Source organism: Orycteropus afer, unplaced genomic scaffold (genome assembly GCF_000298275.1).
Source record: "Orycteropus afer afer isolate SDZICR_OR568_19922 unplaced genomic scaffold, OryAfe1.0 scaffold00245, whole genome shotgun sequence".
Classification (NCBI taxonomy): domain Eukaryota; kingdom Metazoa; phylum Chordata; class Mammalia; order Tubulidentata; family Orycteropodidae; genus Orycteropus; species Orycteropus afer.
In genome coordinates, this window is record NW_006921832.1 from 836567 (window position 1) to 852174 (window position 15608).

Here is a 15608-nt window from a genome sequence, read left to right on the forward strand (position 1 = left end):
CCAGAAGGCTGGAGATTCAAACCCACCTGCCACTCCTCAGAAGGAAAATGGGGCAATCTACTTCCGAAGTGATACTGCCTCGGAAACCCAAGGAGGGCTCACTATGAGTTGGGTCTGACTCCATGGCACATAACAACAACAACAAGGTGCATAATATGACTTTTCACTGTGATCCTTCTCACCTGTGGCACTGCACTTGCAGTTCAGTAAACCTGGCTAATACTTCGGCAGTAGTTGTCCCATATCTGTGGTAGAATTATGTTAAGTTTGTGTATCCTTCCTGGTAGTGAGACGGGGGAAGGGGATGCTCCAGTTGTAGAATCAGAAAGAGTAGAAGTGGGAGCAGGGAGAAGTTCTGAGTTTCGGGGTAAGAGGGGCTGTTCCAGGAGCTGCCCATGAAGATCTCTTGCTTTGAGCTCTGCAGTTGGGCATTGCTGCTTCACTGCCACCACACTTGGATTTCAGACTATGAGAAGTGGAGGGAGAGAAGAAAGGCATTGGAGCATTTCATGTTTGGATACCTGCCAGCATGCCTTGCATTGGGGTAGAGCCTAAATCTGGCGTTTCATTTCACAATTCATCTTTAACTTAAGTTACTATTTTGTTGTTGGGTGCTATACAGTCAATTCCAACTCATAGAGACCCCATGTGACAGAGTAGAACTGTCCCATTCTGTTTTATAGGCTGTTATCTTTACAGGAACAGATCACCAGATCTTTCACTGTGGAGTCACTGAGTGGGTTTGAACTGCTAACTTTTTGGTTTACAGTTGAGGGCTTAACCTTATGCCACCAGGGCTCCTGAAAGTTACTATGTTGTCATTAAACTACAGACTATTGATAATGCACATTATGGAAAAGGGAAGAGGGCTTAGTGAGAGTCTAAGGAGCAAGATTTTATATATCTGAACTCTATGTCTGCCTTTGAGCATGTTGGTAACTCCCTCTAAATAGAATAGCAACTATACCACTAATGTTCAACAGTTGACTCATATCACTAAAGGGCTAGAGTTCTGTGTTACTTTAAGGACTCATTCAAGAACAGTACTCATTGCAACAAGAAGACAAGAGATCTGCTACCGTACTACCACCCATGAAGCATGAGCAGTTCACACAACCTGGTCAGTTAGGAAAGAATCAGTTTAAAAAAAAAAAAAAAGGAGGATGGGATATAATCATTTCTAAAGTGGCCATTTTTTCGTGTCTGGATTACACTGAACAATGTCAACTTTTCTTGGGAGAGAGGGAGTGTGTATTACAGCTGAGGCCTCAACTCAAGCTAATATTAAATCTTGTGAAGAATAAACAGAAATGGTTTGCTCATTAGCTGGGCTTAGAGAGGTGTTACCCACATGTTTAAAGTGCTAATTATTAGTGATCTTTAATGGAGCTAATTTAATGATGGTAAGTGTTACACATTTCTGCTCTTCAAAAGTAGCCCATTAGCCAAGCCTTAGTATATAATATTGACTGTAGAAAGTTAATGCTAAAATTGGCCACAATTAGAGTTATTGTGGAAGAGAGAGAGAATGAGAGAGGAAGGGAGAGAGAAAGGGAGGGAGAGAGAGAGAGATGGAGATGGGGGTAGAAATAAGTGGAGGAGAGTGAGGAGGAAGAGGCATAGATTTTACTAAGCACCTTCAGTGTGAAAATTACTGTGGCATGGTGGATGTGTTAAGACTCAATCCGTTGGTCACTCATTAAGCACCAGCTGTGTGCCTGGCATTGGAAATACCAAGATAAATACCTAGTCCCTGCGCACAAGGAGCTTAGAATCTAGTTAGGTGACCAGATGTAACAGTGGACAATGACAGCACAAGGTGGTACATGTCATGTGACATACAGAGAAGGAGAAACCAGCACAGTCCAGATGATGGAGGAATTAGGGAAGGTACCCTGTGGAAGGTTCACAATGAACTATAATACAGGGGAGAAATGGTCATTGGAAGGACTAAAGTTCAAGTGCAGTGCTGTCAGAGTTGAGAGAAGGCAGAACTTGCTTCTCTGCAATGATAAAGACTGTGCAACCTGATTATCATCTCACATCCCTGACTGCTGCCTCACTTTTCTTAAGGCCTGGTGGGTTTGCTTGGAAAAACTTGGTGTTTGGCAATGGCTGGAAGAGGAGCTCTTGTGATTTTTTTTCCTCCCCTTTTGAAAACCTGAGGAGCTCTAGTGGCATAGTGGTGAAAACATTCATATGCTAACCAAAAGTTGGAGATTTTAACCCCTCAGCTGCTTTGCAGAAGAAAGATGAAGCAGTTTGCTTCTGTAAAGATTTTCAGCCTTGGAAACCCTATGGGACATTTCTGCTCTATAGAGTAGAACTGCTATGCGTCAGAATTAATTTGATGGCAGTGGGCTTTTGAAATCCCTCGCTCTGGTAAAAGCATTGGGCTACTAACCAAAAGGTTGGTGGTTCAAACCAACCAGCTGTTCCATGGGAGAATTAGGAGGCAATCTGTTTCCATAAAGATTTATAGCCTTGGAAACCCTGTTGGGCAATTCTGTTCTGTCCTATGGGGTCATTGTAAATCACAATCAACTCAATCACAGTGAGTTTTGAGTTTTTGGTTTTATGAAACATGGTTCTACTCTATAACATATGGATGGGATCATTGTAAGTTGGAATTTACTCAAAGGCAACAGGATTGATATTGGTTTGCCTTGAAATCAGTTTAGCTGAGGCTCATGAACTTCCTTCCCTTAGAAGCCCTGTGGCCCTGTGCCAGGGAAGAGAACTCTGACACACGTACGTGCCTCCATGCTGCTGCCTGGGGAGGGAGGATGCTGCTGGGGCTGATTTGTTATTTGAAGGTGTCAGTAGTAAGTGGAAGCTGTGGGAAACTTGGTCTCACTCTGGGCTGATGGATTCCCAGGATGGAGAGTCATGTGGGTCTTCACGCCATGTTGTGGTTCTGATGTAAAGCTGTCCAATTTCTTTCTCTGCCATATTTATGCCTTCCTTTCAGCACACACTTCCTGCCTCGGTGGTAGTTTGAACGAGAACTTCAAGGAACGTATTTATAGTCACTGGTGGCGTTTTCCAACAGGCAGTTTCCTCAGTGGCTCATTAGTGTCTGTAAAGAAGAGACAAGAACAGTCACCTCCATCACTGTGTGTGTCTTTCTCTCCAGCTCTTCATCTCTTGCTCTCACCCTATTTTCTTATCATTTTCTCCCACTTTTGCCACCTCTCCTATGTTCTCCTGTGTTAACATAGAAAAAAGGGGAGGAGAGAAAGAAGAATGAGGTAAATGGAGACAAGATCTACCACTGTTAGGCTCTCTGCCATCCTCAGTTACACTGACATTGTCTTCTCCCAAGGGCCTTTCCTTAGTCCTTAAGTCTCTTTCCTTTATGACTCAGTTCCATGTTGGATCTTTATGGGTTCTTACACACATTATCCATCTGCTACTGGCCTGGCAGTCGCCCAGGAGGTAACTCACAGACAGACATTCTTCCTGCCCCTCTTGGAACATAGAAAGAAGATCAAAAGAGACAAAGTTCCATTGTTCCCTGCCTTGGTCACATTCTACCACCGGCCTCAGCATGGGCTGTGCATCCCAACCTCCTCCATCCCCTCGAAGTTAGAGCAAAATGTGAAGTGAAGATGTGGGAATCAGAGTCTAGTTCAAAGATCATTGTTTATAGACCAAGATGTCCTGATTAGTTACCTCCATCTCATCATCCTCGACTCTCTGTCTTCTTGGTACCTGTGTGTATATGACATTTTGATTCACTATTTCTTGAATCCCTTTTGAATGACAGTCTTTGTGCTAAATGCTGGTGTAGAAGAACAAATAAGACATGGTCCCTACCCTAAGGAGTCAGTTTCAGTTCATGAGTAAAACAAAAACACATAAATGCCATCCAAGAGTGATAGAGTATGAGGTACAGTCTGAGGAAAACATCTTGATGGGGAAGTCAGGCAAAACTTGATGGCCAGGTCAGGGAAGCTGCACAGACACAATGGGTGAGAGAGAGATCTAAAAGGTAGTATCAACAGAATTAAATGACTGAATTGATGTTTGAGATGAAAGAGGAAAAGGGGACTAGGGTGTCTCCTAAGTTTCTGTTTGGGTAACTCAGTGGATGAAGGAGCCAATAATCACAACATAAGGGCTATATAAAAACAAAACAAACAACAAAAAACCTCACTGCCATCGAGTTGGATCTGACTCATTGCGACCCCTTCTTGGGTTTCCGAAGCAGTATCATTACTGAAGTAGATTGCCCAACCTTCCTTCCATGGAGTAGCTGGTGGGTTTGAACCACCAGGCTTCTTAGTAGTCAAATGCCTTAGGCACTATGCCACCAGAGCTACTCAGTGACGCACAACAACAAGATGGCCTAGTTGTGGGACCGAGTGGAAGAGTTCATTGTCAAAAATCTTAAATTTTTCTTTATACAGAGTCTGGGAGCTTCCTGGTGTCAGGACAAATGGACACTGGGTATTTTATTAGGCTGGAAATTCTCAGAGGACAGAAATTGGGTCTCTGGCAGTTCAAACCCACCAGCCACTACCTGAAAGGAAAATTGGAGAATCTATTGCCATAGTGATACCACTTCTGAAACCCAAGGAGGGGTCGCTGTGAGCTGGATCCAACTCAATGCCAGTGAATTTGGTTTTTTGGTTTTCCAAGGGAGAGAATTACCTGAGATGAGCACTGTGCTCTCATTATATGTGGAGCTCCCCAGGGTAGGGGTGCCTCTCTTTCCTTTGTTCCTTCCAGTTTGTCCAGTGTACTGGTGCAGGACTTTATATCTGTGGAGGGTGGTACAGGTGAGTTAAAGGAGCATAAATTGCCTAGCTGCTTCTTCTCCAGGAACCATCTCAGAGATGGTGTCTTGGTTTGTAAATATGACCAGTGGCAGTATTTATGGTGCTGGGAAGGAGTTAGAGAAGGTTAGAAAAAGCTCTGAGGGTTGAGGGGGCAAGGAAGATTATTGCAAAATTAAAATATTTGATGTGTGAGGGAATAGTTTAGACTACTGAAATTCTGAACAGCTTCAACAGGTATTATTCATAAATGTTCTGCCTGCTGAGTCAATAAAGTAAAAAAAAAATATGGAATGGTCTGAAATTTTCTATTTCATGGAGAGCTGTTTTATTCCCGAGTTAAATTTGTGTGATGAGCTACATTATAATGGTTGAATCTCTGGAATCCTTGGGCAGTGGTGAGGCATCTTCCCATCTTTGCAGGGGTGGAGTCATGATGAGCAATCCTAGATCAGACTTCAGAGGTTTTATTTAGACACTTTTATTTATCTCTGCCTCTGAGGCAACTCTGGAATAGAAAGATGTCCTTCAGTATAGTCCTTCCCAAAATGTAGTGTGTATGTGAATCACCTGAGCTGCTTGTTAAAATGGAGGTTCTGATTCTGTAGGTCTGGAGTGAGTTCTGAGATTCTGGGTTCCCAGCAGGTTCCTAGGCAATAGCTAATGCTTAGTACTTTGCGTAGGTAAACTTTAGGACTCACCTTTAGGATCACATCTCCGTGAAGACTTTTGTTTGAGCCCCCTTGCACTCTGTACAAATGGTGTCCAATCTCTCTCTGATAACAAGTCAGTGTCCTTATTTGTATACATTATCTTTCTCTGCCTGGAAGCCCCTGGAGAGCAGATCTATTTTTTATTTGCTAACCTAAACCTTACCAAGCAGGTGCTCAATGAATAATAGAAGAAAGAATGATGCTGGGCATAGGAAACTGTCCAAATTACACCTAAACCAAAGATTGACCAAATTCTGCCCTGAGCATTTGGAACTCTCCATTATAAGCCAAACCTCTTTTGTACATCAGATCAGTCAGTGACTTAGTGCCACCTTTGAGTGAGGCTCACATGGTGGATACCACAGGGATAGGACGAAAAGAGGAGGCAGACATCTGAGCATTGAGCAATTTGCTATTTAGTTGGTGAAATAGGGCTCAGGCCCACTAGAGGTATCTGTAGAACACCTACTCAGTAAGTTCTAGTGCAAATTAAGGGGATGTGACTGAGCATCTAAAGGCATTAAAGAGTAATCCATGGGTAGTCAGGCAGCTTGCACCTCCAAATGCTCAATAAATGCTTACCAGTATTTTGTGTCTTTGCTTGTTGAAACCACGATTGCTTTCTGAAGGAGGTGAGCATGGAGGATACAAGTCACCCAGGTGCCCTGCGAAGCTCAGTGCCGTCTGAGACACAAAACACAAGGGCCAGTCCTGCCCTTGCCACATGGGACCATACAGAGGCTGGGAGCAGGAGTGAGCGTGATTGACATTTTCCAAACATGGGAAATGGTGACTAGGAAAATGTGACAAGAAACAGGCTGCAGGGATGTAAGCATAACCCATTTGGAGCAAGGAGGAGGCAAATGTGGGGCTTGGAGAAGACCCATGCTGGAGAATCCAGGGGAGGTGGTGATGGTAATTTTTACTTCCCTAATAAATGCAGAGCATTTTAACTTTGCTAATTAACAGAACAGCAGGCTTGTAATTCTGACAGCAGCAGGACATAATTGGGGTGGGATTAGCACGGAATGCCAGTGAACCATGCCTTTGTCCTTAAGAGAAAGTACAACACCCACGTTAGGTCAAGTCCATGAGGGTGCCTTCTAGTTCTTATATTTCCTACAGTAACCCCAAGGGCGTGGGGGTTTTGCTTTTATTTTTCCCCCTTGGGCTTCTTTAGTTGTAGCAAAGGGCCTACTGTTTCAACAGGTTTTTCTTTTAAAGGGAAAAGCTGGTCCCAGATTGGTCTAAAGTTTATAGTCTAACAATGCTATCAAATATACTTTGTACCAAAAAATAGGAATTGAAGTTCAAGCCTGCCTCCTCCAAGGTGTGTATGCCCCACCGAAGTTCTTTTATCACTGTTCTGTCAGTTTTGGTAATCTAAGGTACCTGCAAACTGGAGTGACCTGCTCTGATCATTCTTATTTCCTAAAGTCATCTTAGAAAAAGAATGGGATGGAAGGTTAGGGAAGAGTTGTTTCATCTTCCCACTGTGTACTGAATCTTGTTAGGGAGTTTAGTCTCCAAATACTTCCTTTCAAAGCATATTGATCTGGTAATCTGAGGATTTTAAAGGACAATAAATATGGAAAAAAGAAGTACACAAGTCTCAGGGCATTACTGCTAGTGATACCTTGGAGAACATCTGCTTTGATCACTAGTACTTGGCATGATGGATAAGACCACTGACCTTGAGCACGTCCTTTTAAGGAGGGTTAACATTTCATTCATTCATTTATTCTTTCATTAAATATTTACTGAACACTTACTATGTGTCTACAGAGACATATACCTGGTAGTGAAAACATGTTGCTATTTCATTTGTCCTGTTTGAGTTAGCGTTCAATGAACTTACCCTTTATTATATATTCCAACAGCTGGCTTCACAAATGCACTGAGGGAATTGATACAAAGGATCTTTGGCCAGTGCAAATAGTTTTTATATGCAAGGTCGCCAACTTCTGAGCTGCTAGGCTAATTAGTTTAGCTCTACTTGGCTTTACATAATACATCTATTGTGGAAGAGTTATTTGTAATTCAATTTTTGGCAAATGAAAAACTAATTCAAACCACTAAGGGAACTTTTATTTAAAGAGACCCTGGAGCAAATCCTCTTATAATATGAAAAAAATCTTATTGTTGCTGCTGTTGTTGGAAATGAATATCCTCTAGTTAAAGATTTGAAAACCTGGACTTTAGGTTTTTGTAAGGTGGGCATTCAGCCTGGTAGATAGCCCAGCAGTGGTCTGAAATGGGCAGGGAGGACTCTGGCCTGGGAAGAAGAAGCCCTAGGAATCTTAGAACAGCCCAACCCAAGATACTGACATTTACTCAGGCCATGATTGCAAGCTGCATGGACAAGGTGCACATTTTCTCTGAGGTCCTGTACTCTGGAAGGGAGAAAGGAGGGGTATGGTGAGTAGGATGTGAGGGATGAGATTTGAAGTTCACTCTCCATTTTGGTAGGAGTACAGGGCAACCTTTTGCTTCTGTAATAGCAAGTTTGAATCTTTTCCTTAAGGACTGAGGAAATGAGTGGAATTAGGGTCTTCTTGTGTATTTTATAGAATCTGTGGGTTGTGCAGTTAAGTGCATGGCCATTAAGGGAAAGTTGGGCTATTCAAATCTACCCAGGATGCTGTGGAAGAAAGGCCTGGTGTTATACTTCCAAAAGGTCACAGCTATGAAAACCCTCTGGAGTGTAGATCTACTCTTCAACACATGGGGTCACCATGAGTCAGAATCAACATGATGGTAACTAGTTGTATACTGTAACACAGTAGTGAGGAGCAGAAGAGAAGTGGAAAAAATTGGACAGGAGGTTAGGACAGAAGGTTATGGGGACTGGTGTTATATAGTAAAATCTTGTTAGTTTAGGCTTTGATACTTTTGAATTTGTAAATAATCTGGAAGAAGATAGGGCTAGAATTTAACTTTTCACAGGAAAACATTTTTTTTTTTTTTCCTATAGAAATTAATAGTGTGCATAGGATGTAGAGGAGAGTGTTTGAAAATGCTGGTGTATAGAAAGATTTATTTTAGATGTGAAAATAAACTATTTTGATGCAGAATTATCATTGTACACAAAGAATTGAAGTTGATCCTTATCTAGTGAGCAAAGCCTAACAGGACTGTTCCAGGCCAAGGAAGCTGAAAGGTCTCCTTATTGCATGAGGGTGAGAAAGTAACAAACAAATGAACAAACAAAGTGTGTATTTATAAATTCTATAGTAATTTATATTGATCCTAATTAGTCTCTACAACTGAGATTTAATAGCTTTTCTGTGTTGGAAGATTAAAAAAAAAAAAAAAAAAACCACTGCCATTGAGTCGATTCCAACTCATAGCAACCTTTTAGGACAGAGAACTGCTCCACAGAGTTTCCAAGGCTGTACATCTTTACAGAAGCAGATTGCCCCATTTGCTCCCATGAGACAGCTGGTGGGTTCCAAAGCCAACCTTTTGGTTATCAGCCAAATGTCTCAACCACTGTGCTACCAGAGCTCCTTGGAAGATAAGGTCAGGGCATAAAGATCTGTAGAAATGAAAGATTACCCACCCACTGCCATTGAATCAATTCCAACTCATACCCATCTCATAGGGTTCCCAAGGCTAAAAATCTTTATGGAAGCAGATTGTTTCATCTTTCTCCTGTGGAGCAGCTGGTGGGTTCAAACTGGCAACCTTTTGGTTAGCAATCCAATGCCTTAACCACAGCACCACCAGAGCTCCTTAGAAATGAAGGATAGAAAGTATGTAATGATGCTTATGGTCCTTAAAGTTAGAGCTGTCTTTTTTTTTTTTTTTAATGGTGTTATGTTTTGCTTCCATTGAGTATAATCTCAAAATAAACCTGTAACTGTACTCCAGCATCAGATACTATGGGATAGCTTGTAAAGAGAAGCGGCTAATGAAAGAAAGACTCACTGTCTTGATTTAGGGAAAAAAGAAACAGAAAAAATAAGTGAAATAGAAAAACTTGGAGATTTGTTTTAGGTAGGAGTATAACTTCTGACCATGGAAACTGACAGCTGGTATTCATCTCTCTTCCTCCGTGGTCGTGTGCAGTGGGCTTATTCTTTTCCTTAGACAGGGGTCTTAGACCTGGGTTGTTGGCACAATTCCCAGTGGGTATCTTGAAGTCAGTGTTCAGGGATTGAGGCAGCCCTGAGTAGGACCATCCTTCTCAGCCTGTCACTTTGCTGTGTATATTGTCAGATTTGGACCTAAAGGGAGGAGCCAAGCACAGGGAGCACCAACTAGAGGTGTGTGTCCATGGTCTCTGGTTCAATCCCATTGAGCTGACACAAAATCACTTGCCTTCTAGGGTCCATTGTGTTGTGTGTTCCACATGGAAAGGGAAAGCTGGGAAGGATTGGGAACATGGGCTGCTTCTCCTTGCAAGTCCCTGTAGGACACTCAGGTTAAATGATGGAATGTAGAGGGTTGGCATGGATGGGTTTGGTGTGTGTAGCAGTGGGTCCTCCATTTCCACATATGTCATACTGGGTGGGTCATCCTTTGCCTCCAGGCATAGCTTTGTTTTTCATTCCAGATGAGTCCCAGGACTCTGCCATTAGCCCCCTAACAGGAATTCAACTAGACCCCAGAAAGGGCTTTCCAACTAAGAAGCAAGGTTTAGACATAGAATGGGTTGCTGAAGAAGAGTATGTATTTCATTCCCAGGAGATTGCTGTCTCCTTACTCCTCCTGTCCTTTGTGAATTGATGATAATGACACCAGGGAGGAGGAGCAAAGTAGAGGAAGGTATTTCTCTCATCAGCTTTGCTTCTAACTTTGGATTTTCTTGTGGCTTACTTTTCTCATTTATGAAATGGGGACCAAATATCTTTGTGCCCCTTAGAGGAAAGGCAAAATAATTATTTAGGGTGTTGTGGTTCGTCTTGATATTACCATGTACCAGACACTGTACTCAACACTAAAGATATAAAGAAGATGATCAACAACAACAGAAAAAGCCCCACATTGTCAAGTTTCTCACAGTAACAAGACTGTAGTTGTTGCTCTAGGACATAGATAGTTGCATATGCAACAGAGGGGTGACTTAGACTGTCCTTTCCTTGAGAAGGACCAGAAGGGCCTGAACCCTTGGTTACCTCCTGTAGCCTGCACCATAGGGAAGTGTCCTTCCTGTTCTGGACCATCTCCTGTTCCGTTGGGCTGAGCTTTAGGGCTTGAACACATCATAACTTTCTGACTCATGCTGTGGTTGGGCCGATGCCCAGGAATTCAGCCATCTAGACTATTGCCCTGATTCCTTCTGTTTTGTTATCCCATAGGGTCTTTTCGGAATGATGGTTTGAAAGCTTCTGATGTTCTTCCCATCCTAAAGGAAAAAGTGGCCTTCGTGTCTGGTGAGTATCTGCTGAACTTTCCTTTGTAACAGACCTAGAGAAGGGGTGTGTGTGTATGTGTGTGTATATGTGTAAATGTGCGTGAGTGCGTGCATGTACATATGCCTTCACACACTCACGTCTTTGCATATTTGTGAGAGAGAGGTGTAGGTGGAAGTGATGCCTGGAGCAGCTTCTCTCTCTGTCCAGAGGCAGACAGAAAGAAAAAGGAGTTCTCTGGGCCCACCTGGATACTCTGTAGGACTTGCACACTCATAGATAGGTTCTCAGTCTCTCGCACACACCTCACACTCGCGGGCTCTCACCTAGGCCTGCCCCATTCCACACTTCCAGGCCTGTGGGACCTAGCAGGAGCTGCTGAGATAGTGTTGGATTAGCCAATAAGCAGGGTAAGCATGGGCTTACTTGTGCTTAGTTACTAATCTGTAGTGAACAATTTCACCTTTTTTCACCACATCAGAGATTCTGCTTCTAGGTATGGCTGCCATCTGTCTCTCCTAAACCCACAGTACCTTCCTACAGAATAAAAACCCCTTTTCAAATTTATAATCCCTGACGGGGCTGGAGTACCCAGTAAGCAAGGTAAGCACAAGATTACTTACTAATCTGTACTGAATAGGTTCACATGTTTTTCACTGTACAAATTTATTTGTGTGTGTGTGTGTGTGTGTGTTGCTCCTCCCCCTGAATAGTGAATACCAAATATTTATTCCTGACTACTCTATTCCCTCCATCTTATGTAAATGGATTTCTTGACTTTTAAATTGGGGTCAGCTAACTACAACCTGTGGGCCATCTGTCTTTTTTTGTAAATAAAGTGTTATTGGAACAAGCCATGCCCTTTTGTTTAGGTAGTATGTTAGTTTCCTATTGCCCCTAATAACCTGTGATATGCAGGCAACACAACCTTGCTTGCTGAAAGTAAGATGACTTGAAGTGCTTACTGATGAAGATTAAATACTATACTCTGCAGTGTGGATTACACCTCAACATAAAGAAAACAAAAATCCTCACAACTGAACCAATAAGCAGCATCACGATACATGGAAAAAAGATTGAGGTTGTCAAAGATTTCATATTACTTGGTTCCATATTCAACACCAATGAAAGCACCAGTCAAGAAATCAGATGATGTATTGCACTGGGCAAATCTTTAAATCTTTAAAGACCTCTTTAAAGTGCTGAAGAGCAAAGATGTCTCTTTGAAGACTAAGGTATGCCTAACCCAAGCCATGATATTTTCAGTCACCTCATATGCATGTGAAAGCTGCACAATGAATAAGGAAGACTGAAGAAGAGTGGGTGCTGTTGAGTTGTGGTGTTGGTGAAGAATACTGAAAGTACCATGGACTGTCAGAAGAACTAACAAATCAGTGGAAGGCAGAATCAGTGAGATTGAATGCCTCAGTGCTACTGTGTTAAGTAATCAAGTGTTAGGGAAGAAGTGCAACTAGAATGCTCCTTGGAAATGAGAATGGCTAGACTTCATCTGACCTACTTTGGTCATGTTGTCATAAAGGACCATGTCCTGGAGAAGGATATCATGCTTGGTAAAGTGGAGGGTCAGCAAAGAAGGGGAAGGCCCTCAATGAGATGGATTGACATGGCAGCTGCAACAGTGGGCTCAGGCATAGCAAGGATTGTGAGGCTGGCTCAGGTTTGGGCAGTGTTTTGTTCTGTTGTACATAGGGTTACTAGGAGTTGGAACCAACTCAGCAGCACCTAACAACAACAACAACATTGCCCCTATAACAAATTACCACAGACGGGTAGCTTAAAACATCAGAATTTATTCTCTCACAGTTCTGGAGGCTAGAAGTATGAAATCAGTTTCATAGGGCCAAAGTCAGTGTGTCTTCTGGGACATGCTACCTCCAGAGACTCTAGGGGAGAATCTGTTCTTTGTCTCTTTAAACTTCTGATGATGGCTAGCATTCCTTGGCTTGTGCAAAAAGAATGTGGAGGAGCCATCCTCAATGTTCTCTAACTTCACAATGGGGAGGGATAAGAATCAATAGCAACAACCCAAGGCTGATTCCTGTGAGGTAAAAGAGGCAAAAGTCAGACATGCCACCACCCTCCAATAGTTTTTTTTTTTTTTTTTTTTTAACCAATTCTGACAACAACCATCCCTCCTATGGTGCTCACTACTTCTCTGCTGGGTTTGATAATTCATTGCAATGGCCACACAGAACTCACAGGCAATTCTGATGATTATGGGGTGTATTAGGAAAGCAACAGGTTGCAGTTCAGGTCCAAGAATTCTCAGGATACAGTTCTTCAGTTGGGACAGCCTCTCTGCCATCCCTGTAGGCATGCCTTTCTTTGTCCCTTGACCTCTTGGTCTGTCTTATGCTTCACTTGGGCAAGTGTTACAAAGCTCTTTTAGGTCTGCCAATAGGTGCATCTAGGTCCTCCCCACTCTGCCAGAAAGCCTTCTGCCCAAAGACACTTAGCTTTATCACTCCATAGGCCAGCTAGCCTGCTACTTTGTCTCATGTTGGTCTGTCAGTTTGGCTACCTCTGCTGCCCATGTCTCTCTGCTGCCTGTCTGCTGTTGTCTCAGCACAGGGATCTTGGTCCAAGCATGTGCTCCACTTTCAGCTCTTCTGTCTTGATGGCAGTGAGATTCCCCTCTTCTGTCTCTGGGAGGGCTCACTTTAAGCCTAGCAGAGTGACCAAAAAAACCTGGCCAATCCCCACATTAGGGTTCCATATAACTTATTTCTGTGGTCCCATCTACAAAACTGTGCCATGTACCTTTTTTTATATATTACTAAGAAGCTATCTAGTTTTCTTAGTGAGCCACAAGCACCTTACCTTTGCATAGTTCCACCCAGTCTTCTGGTGGAAGTCACCACACTGGTGGCTGACAGCTAGAAAAGAGAACAGCAAATAAGGAGACAAACAGAGCTGTGGACTGTTGGCTGTCCTGAGGGTGTGGCCATTTTGAATATTTGCAAGCAGCCTTCCAGTCTGGGCAGCAACCTAAGAATAGGCACCACTTGCCTAGGACAGCACAGGCAACCACACTGGAGGTGATGACTAGAAAGTAATCTTGCCCACATGACCCATCCATACCTGCACCTCCTGGAGTCCTAACTGCTGGATGAGGACCACCACTTGTTTCTGCACCAACTGATCAATGATAGATGGTGGCCATTACCAGCCCAACTCATCCTCATCTGCTCTTCACAAACAGCTGACATAGATCTGTGCACACATTCTCATTCTCTATCATACCCACAAAGAGACCAGTGATGAGTGCCTGAGTGCTGCCAGCTAGCAAAGAGAGAATCACAAGAGCCCGGCTCAGTTGGCTATCTCAAAACAAAATAAATAGATAAATGAGTAAACCTGGGCAAATCACATCAACATACAGTCACCAATTAAATATAAATACAACACCATCACACTGTCTCAGAGACAACTGACCATCCCAGTCCACACAAAGAAACAAGATCAAGTAGCACAAACAAGGGACCAGGCTGCAGACCCAGAAAACCTCCCTGAGGAAGAAGTGGCATTACAACTGTTTGATGAGGAATTCAAAAGAATTATATTTAGGTACCATCAGTGAATTGAGAGAACAAGGAAAACACTGACAAAATTAAAGAAAACACAGACATAACTCTAGAGCAATTTAGGGAAACAATACAAGAACAAAGTGACAGATGAAAAACTAGAAACCATACAAAAACAACAAATAGAAATCCAGAAGATTAATACTAAGATTTCAGAAATAGACAGAACATCGAATAGGCAAAGGAACAGAATCAAATCAATAGAAGACAGAATTAGTCAGATTGAAGACAAATGCCTCAATGCTACTGTGTTAAGGAATCAATCAGAAAAAAGATCAAAACAAAGACTATGCACTATTCACGGTAGCACCACTTGTGACTCCATACTTCCAGTCTCTGCCTCTGTGGTCACATTGCCTTCATCTCTTTGGTCTGTCAAGCCTCCCTCTGTCTCTCTCTGTAAAGACACTTGTGTTTGCATTCAGGGCCCACCCAGATGATCAGAGATAGTCTCCCCATTACAATATCCTTAATAGCATCTTCAAAGTCTTTGTTGTATAAGATATTTACAGGTCCCAGGAATTTGGACCTGGTATCTTTGGGAACCATCACTCAGCCTACAACAGGTAGTGCTTTCATGCTGTAATGGCAGAGTTGAGTTGTGGCAGAAACCAGCTGGCCTTCAAGCCTAAAGTATTTACTACTTGGCCCTCTAAGAAAAAGCTTTGTGACCCCTCATGTAATTGAAGCCGTTAGGGCAGCCATTCTCAAACTATAAGGTATGCTAGAGTCACTCTGGTACCAGTCCTAGTGTTCTATTGTAGGTCACCTAGATCAGAATCGCTTTTAGTGGGCCCTAGAGCAGAAGGTGAGATAGTGCTCATTTGAGTAGTCAGGATCACATTTTGAGAAACACACCCAAATGTTTATACCTCATGGACCAAATCTTTATTTCTGAATGAGTGGTGGTGAAGTCACAAGAAAAAGGAAGGTACAATTTCACAGTGTAGGTGTTCACTCTACAGGCACTGCATGCCTGGGCTGATGGGCACCAGCCATAATAAAAAGAAAGGAGAAAGGAAGAATCAAACCGATTCTACTCAAAGTATTCCAAAACATAGAAAAGGATGGAATCCTCCCTAACTCATTTTATGAAGCAAGCATAACCTTAATACCAAAACCGGGAAAAGACATCACCCAAAAGGAAAATTA

At 42.7% G+C, this 15608-nt stretch overlaps 1 protein-coding gene across 1 annotated transcript in view; it reads left to right on the forward strand.

Annotated features, from left to right (window-relative positions):
* KALRN (kalirin RhoGEF kinase) overlaps window positions 1-15608 on the forward strand; it is a 1074930-nt gene that overhangs the window by 276013 nt on the left and 783309 nt on the right. Inside the window, exon 2 of the mRNA XM_042782122.1 lies at window positions 10798-10872. Coding sequence (XP_042638056.1) covers window positions 10798-10872 — 75 coding nt within the window. The remainder of the gene's footprint in view (window positions 1-10797; window positions 10873-15608) is intronic.